General features: G+C 44.8%; 1 protein-coding gene across 6 annotated transcripts in view; it reads right to left on the reverse strand.

Moving 5' to 3' along the window:
- The window catches only part of camta1a (calmodulin binding transcription activator 1a), a 568,653-nt gene that overhangs the window by 98,366 nt on the left and 447,099 nt on the right, over positions 1-23,188 (reverse strand). For all 6 annotated transcript variants that reach the window (XM_057830217.1, XM_057830223.1, XM_057830218.1 and 3 more), the window contains one exon: positions 7,565-7,636. In XM_057830217.1, coding sequence (XP_057686200.1) covers positions 7,565-7,636 — 72 coding nt within the window. The remainder of the gene's footprint in view (positions 1-7,564; positions 7,637-23,188) is intronic.

A 23,188-nucleotide genomic window follows, 5' to 3' on the forward strand; every position in this document is an offset into this window, starting at 1 on the left:
AGTGACGTTCTCCGCTTATCTATTGTGCGGCCTGCAGCGCTGAAAACTGACGTCATCACTTTACATTATTATGAATATCTCGAAAACCGTAGCAGTTCAAACAAAACTTTTTGCAGCACAATCCAGCACTAACGACGAAGAAAGAAATGGCATCATCGCCGTTCCATTCCGCCGCAGATGGGGGGCTGCGCGTGACGTCATCACTAGACATTTTTATGAATATCTTGAAAACCGTAGCAGTTCAAACAAAACTTTTTGCAGTACAATCCAGCACTAACGACGAAGAAAGAAATGGCATCATCGCCGTTCCATTCCGCCGCAGATGGGGGGCTGCGCGTGCCGTCATCACTAGACATTTTTATGAATATCTCGAAAACCGGAGCAGTTCAAACAAAACTTTTTGCAGCACAATCCAGCACTAACGAGGCAGAATCAAATGACACCACTGGGGTTCCATTCCACCGCAGATGGGGGGCTGGGTGAACTCTGGATGACCTAAAAAAACAATGTTTAATAACTGCAAAACGATGATGGCACAAACGAAACTTTTTGCAGCACAAACGAGCACAATCATAGCACAAACGATTGACATAATTTTTATATAAATTTGCGTCTGATGGGGGGCCAACTTCACGGAGGTCCAGCTAGTGAATGAATGTGTGAGGCATTACAATGCTACACATTAGGTGGCAGTAAGCGTTATTAAAATACTTCTGCAGTTCTGCCTCACAGGAGACTTCTGACACTTTATCATGTTCTTTAGGCATGAGATTATCATAAATGTTGCTCTTTTATTTCGGACAGTCATACAATTTCTTCATTGGTTCGTGTCAATTGTTGCATGAGACTCCAGTAGAGTTTGGTGTATGTGTGTGTGCGTCTGAGTGTAAAAATGATAACCATATCACAAATCTTGAATATAAAATGAGGAGACATGATTTAAAAAAAAAACAATGTGATACAGTGAGACTGCAAAAAGTTACTGCACTATAGTAAGGTATCATTGTATAATTTCTTGCAGCACTGATGATTATCTCTCACAGCATCTAGTGTCCCCTGAAACCCTGGTAGCGAAATATCCAGAATTACAATGAAAGAAAAATGCTCCTCTTATCAAACAGAGGTTGTCTTTAGTAAACAGTAATGACACAAATTGTAGTTCTTACTATGTCACGATATTCGTGTGCCTGACATGCTGCCCTTTCATTCATTCATTCATTCATTCATTCATTCATTCATTCATTCATTCATTCATTCAGCTTCTGTAACACTTATCCTCCAGTCCAATGGAAACCCCATAAGGATCTGTGGCGGAATTCAAAAACTCAAGCGTATTGCCTGGTGGGAACGTTTACACAGCGAGAGCTTGCAGTATTAACGGAATCAAGTTATTTACTATACTAGGCTGCCTGCTGAAATAACAGTACTGGTAGACTGACATGTAAAATATTGGCGTCAATAAGAGTCTTGGAAGGGACAAAATGTAAACAAGTCAATAGTGACTCCCACGGAAAGTGGGCGTCAAGATTGTAGAGCACGATGAATGTCAATTTGCCTCGCTGGCCGAGCCTTAACCTTTCAGGATAACTGAATTATTTAAGAAGCCTATACCTGTTGTGGGGCTTTGCTTGTCCGTCTAGGCTCACGCTGGTTTGAGAAGGGGCAGAGGAGGGCCACGCACGCTTCTTTGGTCGCGATGTGAAAATGGCAAGACAAATGCAGCGGGGGATTTGTGATAATTGGCTGTGCTGTTGGGCTTGGCCACGAGTGGAGAAAAGGTCGAAGGCACAGTGGAACAGATCATCCCTTGCTCATTGTTTTTGGAAAAAGAGCTCCAGCGGGGGCTATTAATTAAGCACCCGTGTAACCTTCAATTTGTTTGGAGGTCAGGAGCCTCAGCATTGCTGCTTTGGGCCATGGCGTGCTCAGCAGACCAGAGGAAAAGTCATATCAGGGTGGCGAAAATGTTTGAAAGTCAGACGCACAGTTTTTCTGTGACTGCACAACGAGCTAGGGGAAGGATGTAACATGGAGGAGTTTCTACGAGTAGATGTGCCACTAAATCCAAAGAGTAGTGTAGCTGAAAGTACTCTTTGGTCTGAGCAATCGCTGGTTGTAAGGGGACTCATTTATCCATTGCATGTGCCCTTGTGTGGAGTGTCCCGATATTTTTGTCCATGACGTGTACATTCCGTAAAGAGGTACTGTCAATCCTGTAGTGAATAATACTGTCAGGCAGCGGCGTCAAATTGATATGCGGTGATTTGATCTCATTCTCTGTTGAAGTGCATTTCCATCTGATACAAACAACAGCCTGCATCGCTAAAGGCAATTATGTTTCTAGTGCTCGTTTGCCCCGAGGTTGCAGACAGCCAGTCAACACCTTGCCAGCTTTTCCTACCTCGCAAGCCTCTCAGTGAAATCAACTCAACGGGTCCCGGGGCTCATCCATGATTTATCTCTGTGAAATATTCATTATGGAGCCTTGCATCGTTTGGACATATCTGATGTGAATAATCTGGAACTGACAGCCTTTCTTGGTCATCACACATCACCTGAGCTGTCCGGCACTTGTCTCCCACTGCTCGGAGCAGCTGTGGCGGCGGCGGCTAAACTGAGCTGAACAGAATTCTCGTACATATAAAGAATATATCTGCCTGCCTTGTGTCTGCCGGCATTTCAGCAAAGGCCACAGAGCTGCCACAATTCTCTTGTACATAAGCATGTGATGGAGGCTCACATATGAAACTATTCTCATCTGTATTTTCTTAAGATTGTGTGAATGGGATGTACAATCAGACGCTGGCAGGTGCAAGATCTCGATTGGCAAGGTGAGGCAATGATAAATAAATCATGAAAGACAATAAAAAGGAGACCCGCGGATAGTCCACTCTGTCAATCTCCCATCACTTAGTCTGCTCCCTTTCCAATTAAGTGACCCTTGGGTTCATACATACATTAAAAGACTGAATACTGTCTAATAGCGCTAGAATGATCACAGGGACAACGGTGAGGGCCAATTTTTCGACATAACACTGGTTCAAGTGGTTCCAAAGTCATTATATTCACGAGGAATAATGTCATAAGAAAAATGGAAGTGCGGTGAATACTGATATTAATAATGTATTCATGAGAGACAAGAGCACGGTGGCCCGAGTTGAGAAAGGTATGAGGGAGGAAGCGATAGCTGGAAAGAAACAAGGTCGTCAGCGTTCCCTCCTGCCTTGGAAGTCATTTCATTATCTCATCCCTCTCTCTTCTCTAAAGTGGGAAAGGCAGGAGAAGCTATTGACCCCTCTCTGAGTAGAGGCAGGCAGCAGGACAAATGAAGTTTCCCCTCAGACCCCCTCCGTATTAATATCATAATTATCCCCACCTCTGTGCCCCCGCTAGCCAGCGCAAACGCCGCTGTCTTATTTGATGGAGAGGTGCAAGCGTGGAATTACATTCGATTAGCTCTAAACAAAAGAGGCAGACATGAGGCGAGAGAATCAATCAGTGTCAGCGGCGCGGTTCTTCGTGTCAATAGGCGCCCGCATATGTGTCATCACAACTCATCCAGGTATACCGCCAAAGCTTTTACCACTGACTTTTCAATTGGAGTCAGCTTACTATACGTTCCACCAAAGTATTCATTACTTTTCTGCTCAACAACTAGAGCGAACCAACATTTAGGAGAAACCAGAACTCTCTAAAACCAAATCATGACCCATTACTTTCGGGGATCTCCGACCAAGACCAAGTGTTTTGGAAGATCGAGTTTGAGACCAGATGAATTATTTCAATATGTGACCAAGACCGGTCTCGAGTCTAAAATGATATTTTTGATATCTCACTTCAGTGCCATCCAAGTAGACTGATTTCGCTAGAAAATATTCCAGTTCAAATGGAATGAAGTGTGTTTTTCTGTTCAATTTCCATTTAAACGCTTGTGATACCACATGCTTTGGTCCACAAGAGAGAGCAATTTTCAACCTCTGTAATGATTTCCTCCCATAATTGCACTCGACTGCGTGCAACCCACAAAGCCGAAATAGATACTAGACTGATAAAACAGTCTTTTAATATATTTTTATGGATGGAACAGGGAACAAGATAAGTAACAAAATAACGTGTGCTATTCATTTACTAATATCACCAATTATTGAAATGGCTACTTTAGCTCAATTATAATAAATCATTTCATCTCCATTTATGAGTATTTGTTTGGATTCAACTTTTGTGAATGCAAAATACTTACAGAAAAGGTCAAAAATGCCTGCAAGTATCAAGTCATTAATTTTGATGGATGAGAGCGTGGTACTTTAAAGGCACGTGTGTCATTACAACATCAAGCTCTATTAACTCAAATATAACGGATTGTTTGTGACTGCAGAAATGGAGACGGATTCAATGGTCGATTTTAGAGACATTTTAGACTCAAGTGTCTGAAGCCGTGGAGGGGTGACAGCAAATTGGGAGGTGAAAAGCACAAAATGAAGTGAATCGAGTGAGAGAGACCACCCTTGCAGCTCTACACTTGTGTCCCCAGGCTCATTACCCAGTCTTTACCTGGCTCACTCAATAAAGAGTGGATAAAGAGGCACGCAACCATAAGCTCTCTCCCTGAAACACCTTTCTCTAACTTCACTGTTTGTGTCCTCCTCTAAAAATACTGCCATGCATGTTAAACATGGATCCATCCTCATTCACTCACTGCTTCACTGTCTGTTTTTATTGCTTTACATCTCGGTGGCCATCACAGTTATTTTAAAACTTTTTAAAAGTTATGCCCATCTCCCTCTATTCACCCGCATTCCCCTCTGTCCTCTGTGTTCCCTCCCTGACTGTGCTGGGTAATGGAATATATTTTCATCCATGCCTCTCTGCGACGGTTGTTGCTGGATGCTTGAATATTTGCATTTTTCACTCACTGGTGACCTTTCCAATTCGCCGCTTTGGGAACACCAGTCTCCTTGCTGCCCGCCTGTTGACAGACTACCGTCTGCAAATCACATATGGACACAGCTAATAGTACACAGGGAGTCACAGAGGCAGAGTTAAGGCAGAGAGAGGAAGAGGGTGGAAAAGCGACAGTCTGACAGTCTGACACAATGCTTCTGAATGCAACTTCTGAAATCTGCATGTAGATTGAGAGAGAGGCATGTTTGGTAGCTTTGTGCATTAGGCACCCACAAAACAATCAAAACATTTATTGGAGGTAAATGGGGGAGCACAAAATGTTGCTAGAGAAGAAGGTTGTAAATCAATTGAAGGGCAGTGTGAAAAATTAGGGGTAGGTACAGCATCTTTCATGTTTCTTATCATGACAACAGTAATGTCAACAATTGTCCAAAAAAAAAAAAAAAAGAAAAACAAAAACTTTACAAAAAGTATGTTATAAAACTGCACTGGTGAAGCTAGCAGGCGGTTAGTACGGTAACAAGAGTGATGGGAAGGACAACTAAGCTTGCACACTTAATGACCCTCTGTAAGCAAACTCTGTGGTGCAGGAAACCTCTTCCATCATAGTTTACAGATGCAGTTAGACAAGGGTGATGGCAGTGCTTTTAGCAGACCAAGATTCCTCTCATACTGGATGGAATGTTTGTGCAATAGCATCAGAGATGAGAATGACTTGGAAAATAAATGAACAAACAGTGGTGAGTGAAGTCCATAAGCTGACACAGTACTGCCAGATGACAAAGTAAAATGCTGAGGTTATACGGCCTCTGACACCTAAGCCCCTTTCACACACATATCCCGGTAAATTCCCATGTAAGGGGACGCGGGATTTATTCGCACATGGAGAGAGATCCCGGGAATGACGCGGGTTGGACACCTTTACAGATTTGTCCCATGTTGCCCACTCGGCGCTCTCTGTGCAGGAGGGTGCTGCTGGCGCGATTTTATAACCTGAACATTATGTCATTTTTCGTCAGTATCCGCTCTCATGTTCTGTTGGTCAGATCTTGTTTTGTTACTAATCTGGTTGTGGGAGCGTTCCCGGCGTCGTGCCTGCAGCCAATTCAAGCTCATCAAGACTGTATTTAAGCCCAAGCGATTCAAGAGAAGGATATTAACTTCGACACCTTGTATTCTAGAATTTCGTGCATTTGCCAGCTTGTTTGTCTGGCGCCCTTATTTTGACATCCCCTACCTTGTGCTGGTATTTTGAGTGCATTTGTTTTGTTGTCTTATCGGCTCTGCCTACCGCTTAGGTTAGTATTATGGATCCCTGTCGACCTACTGTCACAGATCCATTTTGTTATTCCCCCTTTTCCGCGATCGCGTGTAATTTTGTTTGTATTTAATAAACCCTTGAATGCATACCTACGTTGTTTTCCGATATGAGGTACAACCTTGTTTCCGCAGTTACGGACCCTAACATCGGCAACATAAAAAAAAAAAACACACTTTTCCAAAGATTTAGGATGGATTTAGGATGTTCCTCGGCTCTACGATGTAGTAGCAATTTAATTTCGTTATGTTTTCCGTTAATTTAGCTATTTCCAGCTTGCGATGTTGATGATCGCGATGTTTGTTTACCGCTTTCCGTCTTTAGGCTGAGTTATGCTTCTGCGGCAGGCCTACGCCGCCGAGGCAGACCCGATTTACGACTCTTCACCGTAGCCTGACGTGCATCTCCACAATTTTCTGATTTCGCGTCACGTCAACGCGTAGAGACGTGATGCAAGTGGACTGTGATTGGTCCGCTCAGACTGTTGTTTCCAGTTCAGCGCGAAATCACCGCTATTTACATACATTCTTGCGCTAATGACCACCTCCGAAACCGTCTTCTACGTCGCCTGCGCCTCAACATTTGTATTGTAATAGCCCTGGATGGGGGAAGAATGAGTGGAGTTGATGATGGCTTTCCCCACTTGGCAACAATAAAATAAACAAGTGACAAAATAACAGCAGACTGCCATAAATGCGTCCGCTAACTTTCGCTCTCTTGCGCGTTTTCCCTCTCTACTCGCTTCCCGCTACGTCACCGCTCCGCAATCTGATCGCCTCTTAAAGCGACCATGCATAGTTACGGACTTCACAGTAAGATCAACAAATGTTGATGGGATCCACATTCCGGCGTTCCATCTCCATTGTGTAACCAGAAGAAAACTAGAGGAAGTCAACAAGAGTCCCCCAAAACCGTACAAACACAACGCCACATCCTTCTAGTGGTTTGGCGGTGCATTACAGAGCAACACATTCCCTTGCCGCAGAACTATCAAATGCTCATTGACGCCGTAGTCGCTATGCCGTCACCGCAACGCAGAAGCATAACTCAGGCTTTACTGTGAAGAAAGAGAAAGTAACGATCGGCCCGCCATTATATTTACGTCATCAACCATCAAGCTGTGAGCCATGAATTTAACGCCTGCTTTCACGCACACCGCTTCCCGGGAAAGTCCCGTACATTTTACTGAGACTCGGTAAATGTCCGCATCATCGCCGTGTTAGTCGACCCGGGAAGTTGCTTTCACATATAAGGGCTGCCCGTTTCAATCCCGGGATTGAAATGGTGTTCAGGTGTATGTGAAAGGGACTCGAGTGACACATTCTGGTTCAAAGGAGCTCTTACCTGGAGCAGCCAGTAGCACCGACGGTGGAAGGTGGGGATGATGGACGAGTGGACGTAGCAGCCATACAGACACTGGAAGAAGACGACACAGGAGTAGGTGTCAGATAGAAAGGTAAGCAGTATTAGCATCACTATAATGGAGTCCCATATTGTGCAGTGGTATGTAGGCCTGACTTTGGAGGCAGAGTGGGTTCAGTTCAAACTTCATGGCAGTGTGAAAGTGAGTGTGAATGGTTGTCGGTCACTCTACTGTATGTTCCCTGTGACTGACAGCCAACCAGTTTCGAGTCAAGTGGTGTAAAATCGATGCTCCATCCTTGATACAGACCAAATGAAGTATGATGGTGAAGCCATTGATGTCTGTAACCTCGAGAATGGACCTGTATTGGTTTAACTGGTGAAGATAGCAATACTGATTTCCCAATTTGACTACTTCCTTCCTTGCAATCCACCGTATCCTGTCCTGCTTGGAGAGAGCCCCTGACAGAATGATTAAAGCCCTCCTTATGCCAACACCCCACGGGGCACCCCAAGCACATAACTAAACTACAGTGTTATTAATATCCTTATCGTAAACAGATAATACTGTGCCTGGGGGCTAGTTACAGTGGAGTGAGCTAGGCAGGGTTGATAACACCTCCCCATATCTGGCAGAGGGGCCATGAGACATTTTTCAACAGCCGGCGACAGAGGTAAATAAAGCCAGCAGTGTTATTCTTCTGCCCTCAGCCGAGCGTATGGCTACTCGACTTTGGCAGCGAGCTAAACCGACAAAGAAACTTGGAGGCCCGAACTCCTTCCTCTCATTTATTTCTTTGTGTCAACGTGTGTGCGTGTGTGTGTGTGTGGTAAAAAGATTTTGTTTTGTCAAGGGTTCCCAACGATGTATGGTGCAGAGGAGGTGTGTAACGTCTTAACACCTCAAGGCCTCTTTTCCAACTGAAATAAAAAGTTCTTTCTGCCTGCTGCTTACAGCAAATCGCCACTAGGGGAAGCCGAGCGCAAACAGCAATACCAAAGAAAAACTTAAGATTCTGAGTTAGAATAGCGACATCCTGTGGACGGATGAACAATGTACAATCTTAGAAAGAAATTAAACCCAAAAAGTAGTCAACACAAGACCAGAGGACATAACACTCCCCGCCTGACATCTGCAAGATGTCAGCTCTTAACTAATGAACGATACACAACAATAACTCGTTTTACATGCTATCCTTAGACATCAAAAGCACAACTTCACGAATTGGGCGAATGTAAAACCTATTCTCGCCGTTTCGGCAAATCTTAACCTCAACTTTTCTGACATTACCGTCCTCACTTGGGAAAGATTTTGTGATCAGTCCGAGTGGCCAATTATTCCTATGTTCCAGAGACTCCCTCATTAAAACAACGTCGCCCATTTGAAGGTTCGGCTTTTTTATTTTCCACTTGCGACGAACCTGCAAGCCTGCGATGTATTCTTTCTGCCAACGACTCCAGAAAACATTAGCTAAGTACTACACGCGCTTCCATTGGGCTTTGAATAGGTCACTGGTCTGAAACTGCCCTGGTGGAATCGGTGGTGTGCCAACCTTTTGCGTGAGTAGCATCGCAGGAGTAAGAATGACTGGGTTTTCGGGATCTGTAGAAACAGCCGTTAGCGGGCGTGCATTTACAATTGCGGTGACTTCAGCTAACAATGTCACGAGTACTTCATGTGTGAGCTTCCCATATGGATGTTCAAGGAGCATTGCATTGAGGATTTTTCGGGTGACGCCGATCATGCGTTCCCAGGAACCAGCCATATGGGATGCATGTGGAGGATTAAACTGCCATTTGCACGCACTGTCTTTCAAGAATGTGCCTATTTTGTCATTGTGACAGCCTAGTTTGTCTATTTGGAGCTCTTTGCAGGCACTCACAAAATTTGTCCCACAATCAGATCTCAAGAGTTTGGCACCACCTCGGATGGCAAAGAAACGACGCAGTGCATTAATGAATGACGATGTGTCCATTGACTCAATCACTTCAATATGAATTGCACGTGTACTCATGCAGGTGAATATGACTGCCCATCTTTTAGCATCTGCATTAGCACCACGCGTTTTTCTCACTGTAACGGACCAGGGACCGAACACATCAAGGCCTACATTTGTGAAAGGAGGGTCCGTGGACAGCCTGTCTTCAGGTAGCTCAGCCATGATCTGTTCAGGTTGCCTGCCCCTTAATTTGCGGCATGTGATGCACTTGAAAATCACACTGCTTACTGCTCTTTTTCCTCCCACAATCCAAAAGCCCCCTGCTCTGACTGCTCCCTCCGTGAAATGCCTTCCCTGGTGACATAATTTTTCGTGAAAGTGTCTTATTATGAGCTGAGCAAGATGGTGCTTTCCAGGGATTAGTATGGGATTGGTTTCTTCTGCAGACAACTGTGCTTTCTTTAGTCGGCCTCCAACTTTAAGGAGCCCTTGCGTGTCAACAAATGGATTCAGTTTGCTGAGTGGACTTGAGTTTTTTAGAGCTGTGCCTTTTTCAATGCATCCAATATCTTCTGCGAAGACCTCTCTTTGAACGGTGCGAATGATCGTGGTCTTGGCTAGTTGCAGTGACTTTTCAGTTAAATGTTTGTTGCAGTTGTGCCAGCCACGACAGGAAACCTCAGAGTTGTTCTTGAATGATTGAGCTATATGTTGGAGTTTGGCAATAGCCTTTTGCAGCACCTTCCAACTTGAAAACCTTTCAAATCTGGCACTATTAAACTGGCCTTTTGATAGGGTGGTAGTGCAAGTTGTTACCTCAGGACGCAACTCACAGTCAGTCTCTGGGTCTATGAGATCGAAGGTTTGACTTCGAACTTGACTTTGGTCCAACCTGGAGAGGAAAGCTGGGCCTCTGAGCCAGGTGGAGCTGGAGAGCTGCTCAGCGGGCAACGCTCGTGTGGCATGGTCTGCCGGATTTAAGTGTGTGGGCACGTAATGCCACTGGTGAGTTTGTGCAAAGCGCCTGATGCGTTCGACTCTGTTGTGCACATAAACGTGAAAGCGTCTCTTGGTGTTTGAGATGTACCCAAGCACTACCTTTGAGTCTGTGTAAAGATTCACCTGATCGACTGTGACATCCAGCTCCTCTAGAACCAACTCTGCTACTTCCACGGCCAGGACTGCTGCACAGAGTTCAAGTCGGGGTATGGTGATGTCTGGTTTAGGAGCTAAACGTGCTTTGCCGAGGAGGAATCCCACTTCGCTGTGTCCGTCCTCATTTGTGAGTTTGAGGTATGCTACCGCACCTACGGCTTTTGTGGAAGCATCACAAAAAACGTCAATCTCTATTCTTTGGGCTGCAGACAGCGGTATTGAAGTGTACATTCTGGGAATTTCAAGATGTTGTAGGTGTCCGAGGGAACTTTTCCACTTTTGCCACTGTTCTAATTTGTCTTTTGGCAGTTCAGTGTCCCACTCTGAAACATTTGTGGAAATGTCTCTGAGTATGGTTCTACCCCCTACGATTACTGGAATAGCAAAACCAAGTGGGTCGAACACACTGTTGATAACTGACAGAACTCCCCTTTTTGTGAACGGCCTTTCATTTACTCTTACTTGGAACTTGAATTGGTCAGTCAACAGCTCCCATCCTAAGCCCAAACTGCGCTGCATTGGTGGGGTAGTCTGCCCAATGTCAAGACCTTGCATGCCTACAGCACGATCTTCGGTTGGAAAGGCTCCTGTTATGAGAGGACAATTGGATGAGATTTTGTGCAGGCGTATGTTACACTGAGCCAGCATCTTCTGTGCCCTACTAAGAACATCAATGGCCTGCTCTATGGAAGAGAATGATTTTAGCCCATCATCTACATAGAAGTGCCGTTCAATGAATTCTTTTGCGTCACTGCCAAATTCCATTTCTCCTTCTATGGCTGTTCTTTTCAGTCCAAAGATGGCGACTGATGGGGAAGGACAATTACCAAACACATGGACAGTCATCCTAAATTCTTGCACTTTTCCATCAAGGTCATGATTTTGGAACCACAAGAAACGAAGGTAGTTACGGTGGTCTTCTCGTACTATAAAGTTGTGAAACATATGCTCCACATCTGCCATAACGGCGTATGGGTCGGACCTAAACCGCATCAGAACTCCTACGAGAGTGTTGTTAAGATCTGGTCCCTTGAGGAGCACGTCATTGAGAGAAACATTGTCAAGTTGAGCACTCGAATCAAAGACTACCCTAATTTTTTCTGGCTTTTGCGGGTGGTAAACGCCAAAACTAGGGAGATACCAGCACTCTTGATCTGGCGCCAGTGCGGGCGCTGGTTCGGCATGGCCCTTGCTGAATATTTTCTCCATAAACTCAGCGTAATGCGCTCTCATTTCAGGTTTTCTTCTCAGCGTTTTGCGGAGCGACATTAAACGATTGTAGGCCTGCTCCCGATTGTCAGGTAGGCGCCGCCTAGGTGAGCGGAATGGAAGTGGAGCTACCCAGTTATTCGCCTCATCTTTAGCAAAGTTGTTGTGCATAATGTCTAGGAACAACGCATCTTCTGCCGAAAGTGCAACTTTGTCGTCATTTGTTGTTTGTTGGAAAATATGTTGTCCTAGTTCCGCTTGTGTGTTTAGTGGATCGTTTTTGGTGTATTTCTCTTTGATAACGATTGTGTTTTCGCAAGGACTGAGGAACGTGGGACGTCCACTGTTTAGAACGTTCGTCTTAAATGAGTTCAATGTGGGTTTATGAGCTCCAGAGAGACAGACATCACCTATGACAACCCATCCTAAATCGAGACGCTGGGCATGAGGTGCATTGTTTGGCCCATTTACCTGACCACGAACTTTATGAGCCTGAATGATGTCCCTTCCCAGGAGCAGAAGAATGTCTGCCGATGGGTCGAGAGGAGGAATCTGTGAAGCGATTGATCGCAAATGAGGGTGAGCTGCTGCTACCTCAGGGCTGGGAATTTCGTCTCTATTATCTGGAATCTGATCACATTCTGTTATTGTAGGCAGCATCATGGAGACCTTACCATCTACATCTTCTACAACAAAGCCATCAGCTTTACGACCTTGTGTCTCTGATAAACCTGCACATGTTCTCATGGTGTATGGGAATATGGTACCTTGCACATTAAACATGTCAAAAAACGCAGATCTGGCTAAGGATGAATTGCTCTGATCATCCAACATGGCATATACCCTCTTTTTCTTTTCTGGAGAAGTTTGGCGATATACATTAACTAAACAGATCTTTGAGCATGATTTTCCTTTTACGCCTTGTCCACATACTTCTGTGCAACTGGGTGTGTTCACAGGATTTGGGCCCTCAGACTCCCCGCCGTGACTCTGGGTTGGGGGATTAAAGTCTTGAGGTGTCCATGGAGGTGGACCGACATGCATGGCAGACACATGAGCATCGCTATCACATTCTGAGCATTGGATAATAGCTTTACAGTCTCGAGCCCTGTGATTTGTGGACGCACAACATTTAAAACAAATGGCGTGCTCTTTGAGAATGTTCTTTCTTTCGTCTAGTGTTTTCATTCTAAACCCCCTGCATTTGACGAGTGAATGTGGTTTTTGGTGGATAGGACATTGTTTGTCTGGATCGAGTGCTGTCAATTTAGCCGGACTGATCTCTATTTTATTCACCGCCAATGGAACTCTGTATTTGTCTCGTCTTACTGATGTCTTATCAACCCTTGGATTTATTACGTTTGAACACTGTAACATAAAGCTAGGGTCTGTTCTCATTTCAGCGTAGTCATTTACGAACCGCACAAAATACGAAAAAGGTGGATAGACTGCACCGTTTTCCCTTTTGTATTTGGTACCTTGTGTAACCCATGACTCCTGGAGTCCATATGGGAGTTTTTCAACTATCGGGTTTATGCCCCTTGGTGTGTCGAGAAAGCTAAGACCCGGCAAATAACTTTCACTTTTGGCATACGATAGCTCTAACAGAAGATCAGCAAGCTCCTGCAGTAAGTGAGTGTCTTTGTTGGAGATTCTTGGAAAAGTCTGCAACCGTTGGAAGAGTGAGGATTCAATTACCTCTGGAGAGCCATAAGTCTTGTCTAGCCGCTGCCACAGACGTTGGAGACCTGCCTGTGGATTACTCACGTGGACCGCCCTGATCCTCTGAGCGTGTTGAAGAGACTCCCCGCCGAGCCACTTGGTGAGAAGGTCGAGCTCTTCGCTGGGCTTGAGATTGAGGCCTTCCGTCGCGTTGCAGAACATGGACTTCCAGGACAGGTAGGACTCTGGCCGGTTGTCGAAAACCTTGAACCCCGATGTCAGCAGATCACGCCGTGCTAGATAGGCTGCTAAATTGGACAGTTCACTTTGTGGGGTTGCTGAAGGTGTAGGCTGGTGTGAGATGTCCGTTCTCGCACGATGAGATTGGAGATGCTCTTCGTCAGCGATGTCGATGTGACGCACATGTGGAAAAGCACCAGCTGATTTTGGGCTATTTTCTGGTTGTTGAGAGTCATTGTGCCTAACCAGGTGCTCAGTGTTTGGCGTTTGTGTGCCATCTGCTTGCACACGCTGGTCGTCAAAGTGAGCATGCACATACTCTTGTGCACGCCTGATGGAGGGGGGTGTCTTGGAAAATACCCCTTGCTCGCTGAGGTCGACTTTGGCGCGCTCCTCTTCTTCGAAAGTCGCCTCCCAAACTTTAGCTGCGGCGAGCGCTGCTTCTGCTTCACCTTCCGTCTTCAGAGCGTGTAGTGTTGCCTCGATGCGTGCCTTCTCGACCTCCATGTCGATTTGGCGTTTGGCGTACCGTGCTCTGGCGTAGGCAGCTTCGGCGTCTGCTCGTGCTTGTGCAGCAGCTTGACTCGTTCTGGACCGGCGTGAAGAATGAGAATGACTGGCCTCCGACCTGGTGACCACTTGGCTGATAGGTGGTGAAACTTCTTGCTGAGACATCTTGGGTGCTTGATGTGTTGAAAATCTTTTTACTCTTCTGCCCTCAGCCGAGCGTATGGCTACTCGACTTTGGCAGCGAGCTAAACCGACAAAGAAACTTGGAGGCCCGAACTCCTTCCTCTCATTTATTTCTTTGTGTCAACGTGTGTGCGTGTGTGTGTGTGTGGTAAAAAGATTTTGTTTTGTCAAGGGTTCCCAACGATGTATGGTGCAGAGGAGGTGTGTAACGTCTTAACACCTCAAGGCCTCTTTTCCAACTGAAATAAAAAGTTCTTTCTGCCTGCTGCTTACAGCAAATCGCCACTAGGGGAAGCCGAGCGCAAACAGCAATACCAAAGAAAAACTTAAGATTCTGAGTTAGAATAGCGACATCCTGTGGACGGATGAACAATGTACAATCTTAGAAAGAAATTAAACCCAAAAAGTAGTCAACACAAGACCAGAGGACATAACAGTTATCCTCCCCCCAAACATTGATGTGTTCCATTCTTCTCAGAAAGACCATTGGCCAAGGCTCCCAGGTGACCCACAGGACAGGGGCTACCTTGTTTGTGATGGCAAATAGAATCTACAGCATTCAGGGACCTTCTGTAATGTGCTTTTGAAAACAATATAGCAACAAGAAGTTTCAAACTAAGTAAAAAATTAAACATATGAGTAGACATGAGTTTAATTTTGGTGCAATCAAATAAACCCACAAGATTAAAATCAGATGAAAAAGTGTTGGCCAGATTCACTTTTTTTCAACAAACTGTAATGCAAATTCTAGTCATTACCATTGATAAATGCACACATCAAACTGTCTCCTAACATCACCTAAAGACAGAACATATAAAGGTGAAATATGTATTTATAAATGGAGTTTGAGAGCCATATAAGGCAGCTAGCTCTTAGAGCAACAGAATATACTGTTCTGTGACAATGTGAGCACCAAACCTCCCATAAGAGTGGACTCTCTACTTACACCAGACTTTAAGCATTACAGAGACAAATCTTTCTTGCTTTATTGACACCTCAACGATAAAAAAAGCCAGTGTTTTTAATGGTAAAATTATGTTTGTGTTTTAAATGATTTACAACTAAGGAATGCATTTGAGTGTGAGGTGAATAAACTTTTTCTTCTTTAACCCTTTAAGGTCAAGACCTATTTTGTCCAAAATTACATGCCTTTGATGTTGCCTTTATATTTCAAAGGAGAAATTGCTCACAATTGCCTGGTTGGGTCGATTTTTTCGTCAATGTCCATGTTTTCTTCACACCAATTATAATCAAAATCTTGGACTCAAAATTTGTAATATTGATGTCCTATTGACAACCAAACATGTTCAACGAACCGTTTTGAAGCTTAATAATATTTATTCCACTTGTTAGGATAAACATTCAACAGGAAAAAAAAATAAGACTCAATAGTTTTTGATAATTTAACAGAAACGGCAGGTGTGGTCATAGGCGTTTTTGATCTTTACTCATATTATGGTCAAAAAACAGGTTATGCAGTAGACCAACAATGCAAAATAGTGAAAATATATATATACCATTTTACTAAAATGGGTTTGGAGGATATCTTTTCCTGAGGTTAGGTATTGCACCCAGCACCTTATACATACAATCAAGTTTCTCGAAACATACACATCTACTGTATATACTAATTGAAAAGATTGATTGGGAGGAAAAAAATCAAATATAACTTTGGAGAATTTAAGTATAATTTTGACGATAAAGTTGTACAGTTCAACATTTCAGGCATGCCACTCAGTTTTGCCCTGGAACAAGGCACAGGGCTACGTCACACAGCGCACTCTTCAAGGGAGTGCAATGCTGTCACTCTTCTCACTTGTCGACTCATCCGAAGAAAGTTCCATTTATATATACCGTCATTTTCGGACTATAAGGTGCATCTGACTATAAGCCGCCACTCACCAAATTTGACACAGAAACGGCGTTTGCTCATAGATAAGCTGCAACGGACTACAAACCACAGCTGTCCTCACTGTATTATGGGATATTTACACCAAAAGATATTAACTGATAACACTTTATTTGACAGCGGTGTCATAAGACTGTCATAAGACCGTCATAATTATGACATGACACTGTCATGAGCATTAATGAATGCTTATGACAGATGTCAGTTAGTTTCATCCGGCAAATTATCTTTTGAATGGATGTAAAAGACCCAAGCTAGACATAAATGGAGTTAGTGACAAAATTTGCCGGATGACACTCAAAGCAACACTAGGTAACTTTTCAAAATTTATAAAATATTTTAATAACATTTGTGATGATATTTCAACTGACAACTAGTTGAATGACACCTCTTTTATATCTTGAGGGGGTCTGAATCGCTTTCACCGGCACTAACTTTGAGGAGGGTGGCAGGAACCCTGCCACACACATGACAAATGTGCTGACTGCTTTACGGCATACGTCCCTTTCCCCTTCCCTCATTTGTTATAAAGACAGAAGTCGATGCGAACGCTTTCGTGTGAATTCTGCAAAGGTGGCAGATAAACAAAAAAGACAAAATGTTTTGTCCGAGGAGACAAAAAAAAGAAAGAAGAAAAAAAAAGAAAATAAGGGAGGCTTCCAGGATAAAAGGACACTCAAGAATAAACACTGGCCCGGCTCTCACTCGCTGGCGTGACCGCCCCTCCCTCATCAGAACTCATCAGAACTGAGGTGGGGAAATACAGTACAAAATCAAACCTGTTTTTTTTTAACATCGTCATATGTTATTGTTTAGCCACAACTGGATTCATTAACTCATTACTATTCATCCTTTACACAGCCACTGGAAACAGAAATGTCGTTTACTCCAGTGGTCCCCAACCTTTTTTGCACCACGGAGCGGTGGGCCTTTATTTCACCGACCGGCAATGTGAAAATTTGAAAATTACAGTAAATCTAAAATTGCCACGAGGTATAACGCTTCGCTTTTGTTGCCTCGTTTGCTAGCTTTTAGCCACATTTTAAGCAGAATGGACTTGGTTGTAGCCTCGTCTTCTGGCTCAGCAGGTGGCCTTTTCCCCGTAAAAAAGCTGTCCAAAGACGTTGCCACCTACAGCACACAGCCAACAGCAGCTAACCTTACTGTTTACATTGACTCACCCTGGGCTGCTATAGGAGTGCACCCCAGTAATGGCGGCAAACCACTAGAGGCAGACGTACACAAATGTCTACTCGGATTAGTCAATAGAGTAGACATGCATATTGATATGTCAAGAGGCACAGGCCAGATTGTGGTCTTTAACAAATTATTTATTATTTCTCTGCGGCCCGGTAGCAAATGTGCCATGGTACCCGGCCCAATGGTTGGGGATCATTGGTTTAATCCATCTGCAGGCTTAATTAATCGGCAGGATTTTACAACACAGTGCGCTGGTCCTCATTGGAAACGCAGACTTTCTTAAGGCAAAATACTACCACTTTTGACCACCTGTTTCGTTAAATTCGACCAAAACTGAAAGGTTACCTAGTATTTCTTTAATGACCGCCACTGTCAAATAAAGTGTTACCTATTAACCCAGTTAAATCAACAAATAAACCACACTGGACTATAAGATATAAGGATTGAAAATGAGTGAAAAAAGTTGCGGCTTGTAGCCAAAAAATTACGTTAAGTATAGATATAGATATCACCCTGCACTTCCACAAAAAATGTACATGACAAGTATTCACATTGCTGGCAGTGAATGACTGGATTCCAGTTGCTAAATATAAACGTCCGTGGAAGTGAATGAGTTAATAGTGCTATTAGTTTGTGTATGTTACAGGTAAGCCAAAAGATGGGGCTGGTGTATGCAAACAGCAAGGCATTTTCTACAATTTTGCCTAGCTGATATGTACACATTCTCTCGACTCTAATTAGTGGTGGCAACACACCGACACTGACACTCATTAGGTAGTGTTACTTGCTACAGGAGCCCAAACATGTTTTCCTAGCATACTGTGGATAAGGAATGGTAGAAGGCAAAAGCAATGAATTGGACGGTGTGAAACAAAGCATCAGGTAGCATGTGATAAATAGGCAACCCTGAGTGTGTTGTCTCATGTTGTTGAAGCCAAGGGGAGAAAAAACAGAGATAATAGAAGAGCTAAGCCTGCAGAGTAAGTCTGTTTGTAAAACCATTTGTTTGGCAACATAAAATGCCCTGATTAATTATACTCCTGTAGCACTCTACCACCACAAACATGTGGCACAAATTAACGGACACATTATACAAGTGAAAAAAAAAAAAAACAACTTTACACATTTAACACCTACACCTTACGTAATGAACCGCCCAGGTTTTTTTTTTGTGTGTGTGTCTTTTTGCGATTGATTTGAAATGGTAAACTGTCTCACAGAATTCCCCCTGCTTTTACTTTTTACTACACTGTCATCCTTTAAAGCTGTCCCAAATAGGATGCAAGCCTTCTCCCACTCTTATAATGCTGCCATCCATTACTACACGCTGGCAACAAGCAGACGTGTCCTCCCACTCCCACAGTGTAGCCACTGTAATGTCACATTACTCCACACAATTGCGTCTGCAATCAGCTTGCGTGTGCCTGCTGTGAAGTTTTGGGAGGATTTAGGACACAAACTGCAGTTGTGCACCCATTTCCATGTGCAAACATTTTGTGATGCAAGACTATTTACTGTTTAATAACAATTTGTTGCAATACCTACACCAGAGGTACAGATATTATTGTAGCTGCCATCACTGGACTCGTAGTAAGGCCATTCAATGAGTTTTGTAAGAGTTAAGTAACAACAATACTGTACATAACCAGTGTTGGGGAGTCACAGATTACATGTAATGGTGTTACATAATTCAATTACAAAATGCACATAAGGCAACTGTTATCAGTTACCTTACTGAGATAAATAGTTGTATGTGGCTGTTCCATGTTTCCATGGAAAACGAATTCCGGACGGCTTCGAGGAAATTCTGGTCCACCATCCGGCGTCTGAGGAGAGGAAAGCAGTGCACCATTAACACTGTGTATAGTGAAGATGGTGTACTGCTGACCTCGACTCGGGACGTCGTGAGTCGGTGGGGAGAATACTTCGAAGCCCTCCTCAATTCCACCGACACGCCTTCCTTTGAGGAAGCAGAGTCTGGGGACTCTGAGGTGGGCTCTTCAATCTCTGGGGTTGAAGTCACTGAGGTGGTTGGTAAGCTCCTCGGTGGCAAGGCCCCGGGGGTAGATGAGATCCGCCCAGAGTTCCTAAAGGCTCTGGATGTTGTAGGGCTATCATGGCTGACACGCCTCTACAACATCGCGTGGACATCGGGGACAGTGCCTCTGGATTGGCAGACCGGGGTGGTGGTCCCCCTTTTTAAAAAGGGGGACCGGAGGGTGTGTTCCAATTATAGAGGGATCACACTCCTCAGCCTCCCCGGTAAAGTCTATTCAGGGGTGCTGGAGAGGAGGGTCCGTCGGGAAGTCGAATCTCGGATTCAGGAGGAGCAGTGTGGTTTTCGTCCCGGCCGTGGAACAGTGGACCAGCTCTACACCCTCGGCATGGTCCTCGAGGGTGCATGGGAGTTCGCCCAACCAGTCTACATGTGTTTTGTGGATTTGGAGAAGGCGTTCGACCGTGTGCCTAGGGGAGTCCTGTGGAGGGTGCTCCGGGAGTACGGGGTACCGAGCCCCTTGGTAAGGGCTGTTCGGTCCCTGTACGACCAGTGTCAGAGTCTGGTCCGCATTGCCGGCAGTAAGTCGAATTCGTTCCCAGTGAGGATTGGACTCCGCCAAGGCTGCCCTTTGTCACCGATTCTGTTCATAATTTTTATGGACAGAATTTCTAGGCGCAGCCGAAGCGTTGAGGGGGTCCGGTTCGGTGGCCTCAGCATCTCATCTCTGCTTTTTGCAGATGATGTGGTGCTGTTGGCTTCATCAAGCCGTGACCTCCAACTCTCACTGGGGCGGTTTGCAGCCGAGTGTGAAGCGGTTGGGATGAAGATCAGCACCTCCAAATCCGAGACCATGGTCCTCAGCTGGAAAAGGGTGGCATGCCCTCTCCGGGTCGGGGATGAGATCCTGCCCCAAGTGGAGGAGTTTAAGTATCTTGGGGTCTTGTTCACGAGTGAGGGTAGGAGGGAGCGGGAGATTGACAGGCGGATCGGTGCAGCGTCTGCAGTGATGCAGACTCTGCACCGGTCCGTTGTGGTGAAGAAGGAGCTGAGCCAAAAGGCGAAGCTCTCGATTTACCGGTCGATCTACGTTCCTACCCTCACCTATGGTCACGAGCTGTGGGCCGTGACCGAAAGAACAAGATCCCGGATACAAGCGGCCGAAATGAGTTTCCTCCGCAGGGTGTCCGGGCTCTCCCTTAGAGATCGGGTGAGAAGCTCGGTCATCCGGGAGGGGCTTGGTGTCGAGCCGCTACTCCTCCGCGTTGAGAGGAGCCAGTTGAGGTGGCTCGGGCATCTGGTTCGGATGCCTCCTGGACGCCTCCCTGGAGAGGTGTTCCGGGCATGTCCCACCGGCGGGAGGCCCCGGGGTCGACCCAGGACACGCTGGAGAGACTATCTCGCTCGGCTGGCCTGGGAACGTCTTGGAATCCCGCCGGAGGAGCTGGCTGAAGTGGCTGGGGAGAGGGAAGTTTGGGCTTCCCTGCTGAAGCTGCTGCCCCCGCGACCCGACCCCGGAATAAGCGGAAGATAATGGATGGATGGATGGATGGCTGTTCCAAAACGAAAATTAATTAAATTTCAAGTACTGCTGAAAGTAGGACTGGGCTAGCCTGGTACACCAGACTCACCGCTGTTCCAGCTTTTGAGTCTGGCCACCATTCAGCGCATAAAATTTCCAGGGTGGAGCAAGCCACAGCACACAGACAGCGGACTAAACCAATTAGTGACGGGCGGACGTGACGTTAGTAAAGCGAAGATGGACTTTCGCGTGGAAGTAAACGTACGAGGAGAGCAGAGTTTATTCAACATGGCTAGCGCGAGACAGCCTGTTGTCAGTGACTTATGTCTATGTGTTTTTGTTAATTTAAAACTGATTTTACTGTGGATTGGAACATATATTCTCGGCTCTCCTGTTCGCCATCTGTGTTGTTGTGGAGACGACTTCCGACGCAGAAGAGTGACGTTGCTCGTTAAGAATACGTCACGCAGATAAACGAATCTTACTGGACGGTTGATTTTGTTCTTGCTCGAGAGGTCGTTAATGGGCTGGGTCCCAGACTATTCTCACAGTGTTTGAAAAATACAGGGAGAACAGTCTGGCCGTGCCAGGGAGGGACTGGGCTATACGCCCCCACCCCCAGCCCCCCAAATGTCAATACTCAATAAGACTCGATATATACCTAAATAAAATTAAAGAAGTACATAACATTGAACCAGAATAAACTTGTCCACAATATAAAGGATCATGCTGAAAAATAATTATAAATCTCAGAATTAAAATAACAACCTTTTGTCTGGTTTTTGTGTGTGTCTAAATGGCGTACCGCAAGCAACACGTCACTTCCATTCATTAATATTCATGACATTAGCTACTGTTGCTAAGTAGGGACAAGCCACCAGTTGTCCCTAATAGGAAATGAATGGAAATCGTGTTCGAATGAGATGTTTACAGAGCTAAACCTACCAATTCTCTCCGAAAATTATGTGCCTGGTGCCAAATTCACTGGCAAAGATGCGGAAGAACATAAAAATGTTCAGTTAAAGAGATGGCTTGTGTGTCGAAGGCTGAAAAAGACGGAAAAAATACGAGCCGACCTAAGCATAGCCTTAGCTTTTTTATCGACGCGACTGACAATTACATTTTCCTGTTTCAACAAGCTATCCTTTACCAACAGCCCTGTCTTTCTTTTATATCCTCTGGTTGTCATACGTCTCTTACCGTTCTTGGGGGTAATTTAGTTAGCTTTGTGTAGTGATCGCAAATGCTACTCAGTGACAGCCAACGAACACTTTTAATTTTTTCATCGATAACAAATCTTAATTCTATACTTTATTTACACTTCCCCCTTACTAAAGTTGTTTTTTTATATACAGTGGGGAGAACAAGTATTTGATACACAGTACACACAGTACACAGTATCAAATACTTGTTCTCCCCACTGTATACAGTATATACAGTATAACAAACAGTAACATTGGCAGTCAGATACTGTACCATTGTAATTTTTTTCAGGTCAATTATTGTCAGACAGAAGCAGCACGGCACAACGTTATGCTAAAAAAATAAGGTAAAAATATAAAAATGGCTTACCTCTTTGTCCTCTGAAAGACCATGACAACCAAACAAAATGTTTACTGCATATGAAATGTGAATGGATTCACCGAGCTGGTGTTAAAGTCCGCGCAAGTTGATTCGGTCTTCACATTTTTTCCTCCCGAGTTTTTGGTTTCCGGACATGTATGAAGAAAACATCCTTCATGTGTCGTAATGTCTAGAGTCGTTTCTACAAGTTCCAAAAAAGCAATGCGTGATCGGCATGTTCGTTTTTGAAAGATTACCAGAGAAAAGTGGCACAAATTACGTTGTTTTTATGCGAGGGCGGGTCTATAATGTCCCACTTTGGCTTTACTTCCGCTTTACGATGCGACGTCACGGTCTAAAATAGCATGCGTGCGGTACGCCATTGACGAAATCTGCACAGGAGTTGCTCTTCTAATGGCTGCCCAGGCTCCACCTATCAAGGCCCTGCTATGCACATGTCGATGGTTGTGGTCTCCACTTCCAGGACAGCTTGGTGGGAAATATGAACATGCAGTTT

The sequence above is a fragment of the Corythoichthys intestinalis genome, chromosome 2, assembly GCF_030265065.1.
Source record: "Corythoichthys intestinalis isolate RoL2023-P3 chromosome 2, ASM3026506v1, whole genome shotgun sequence".
In the NCBI taxonomy this organism is placed as follows: Eukaryota; Metazoa; Chordata; class Actinopteri; order Syngnathiformes; family Syngnathidae; genus Corythoichthys; species Corythoichthys intestinalis.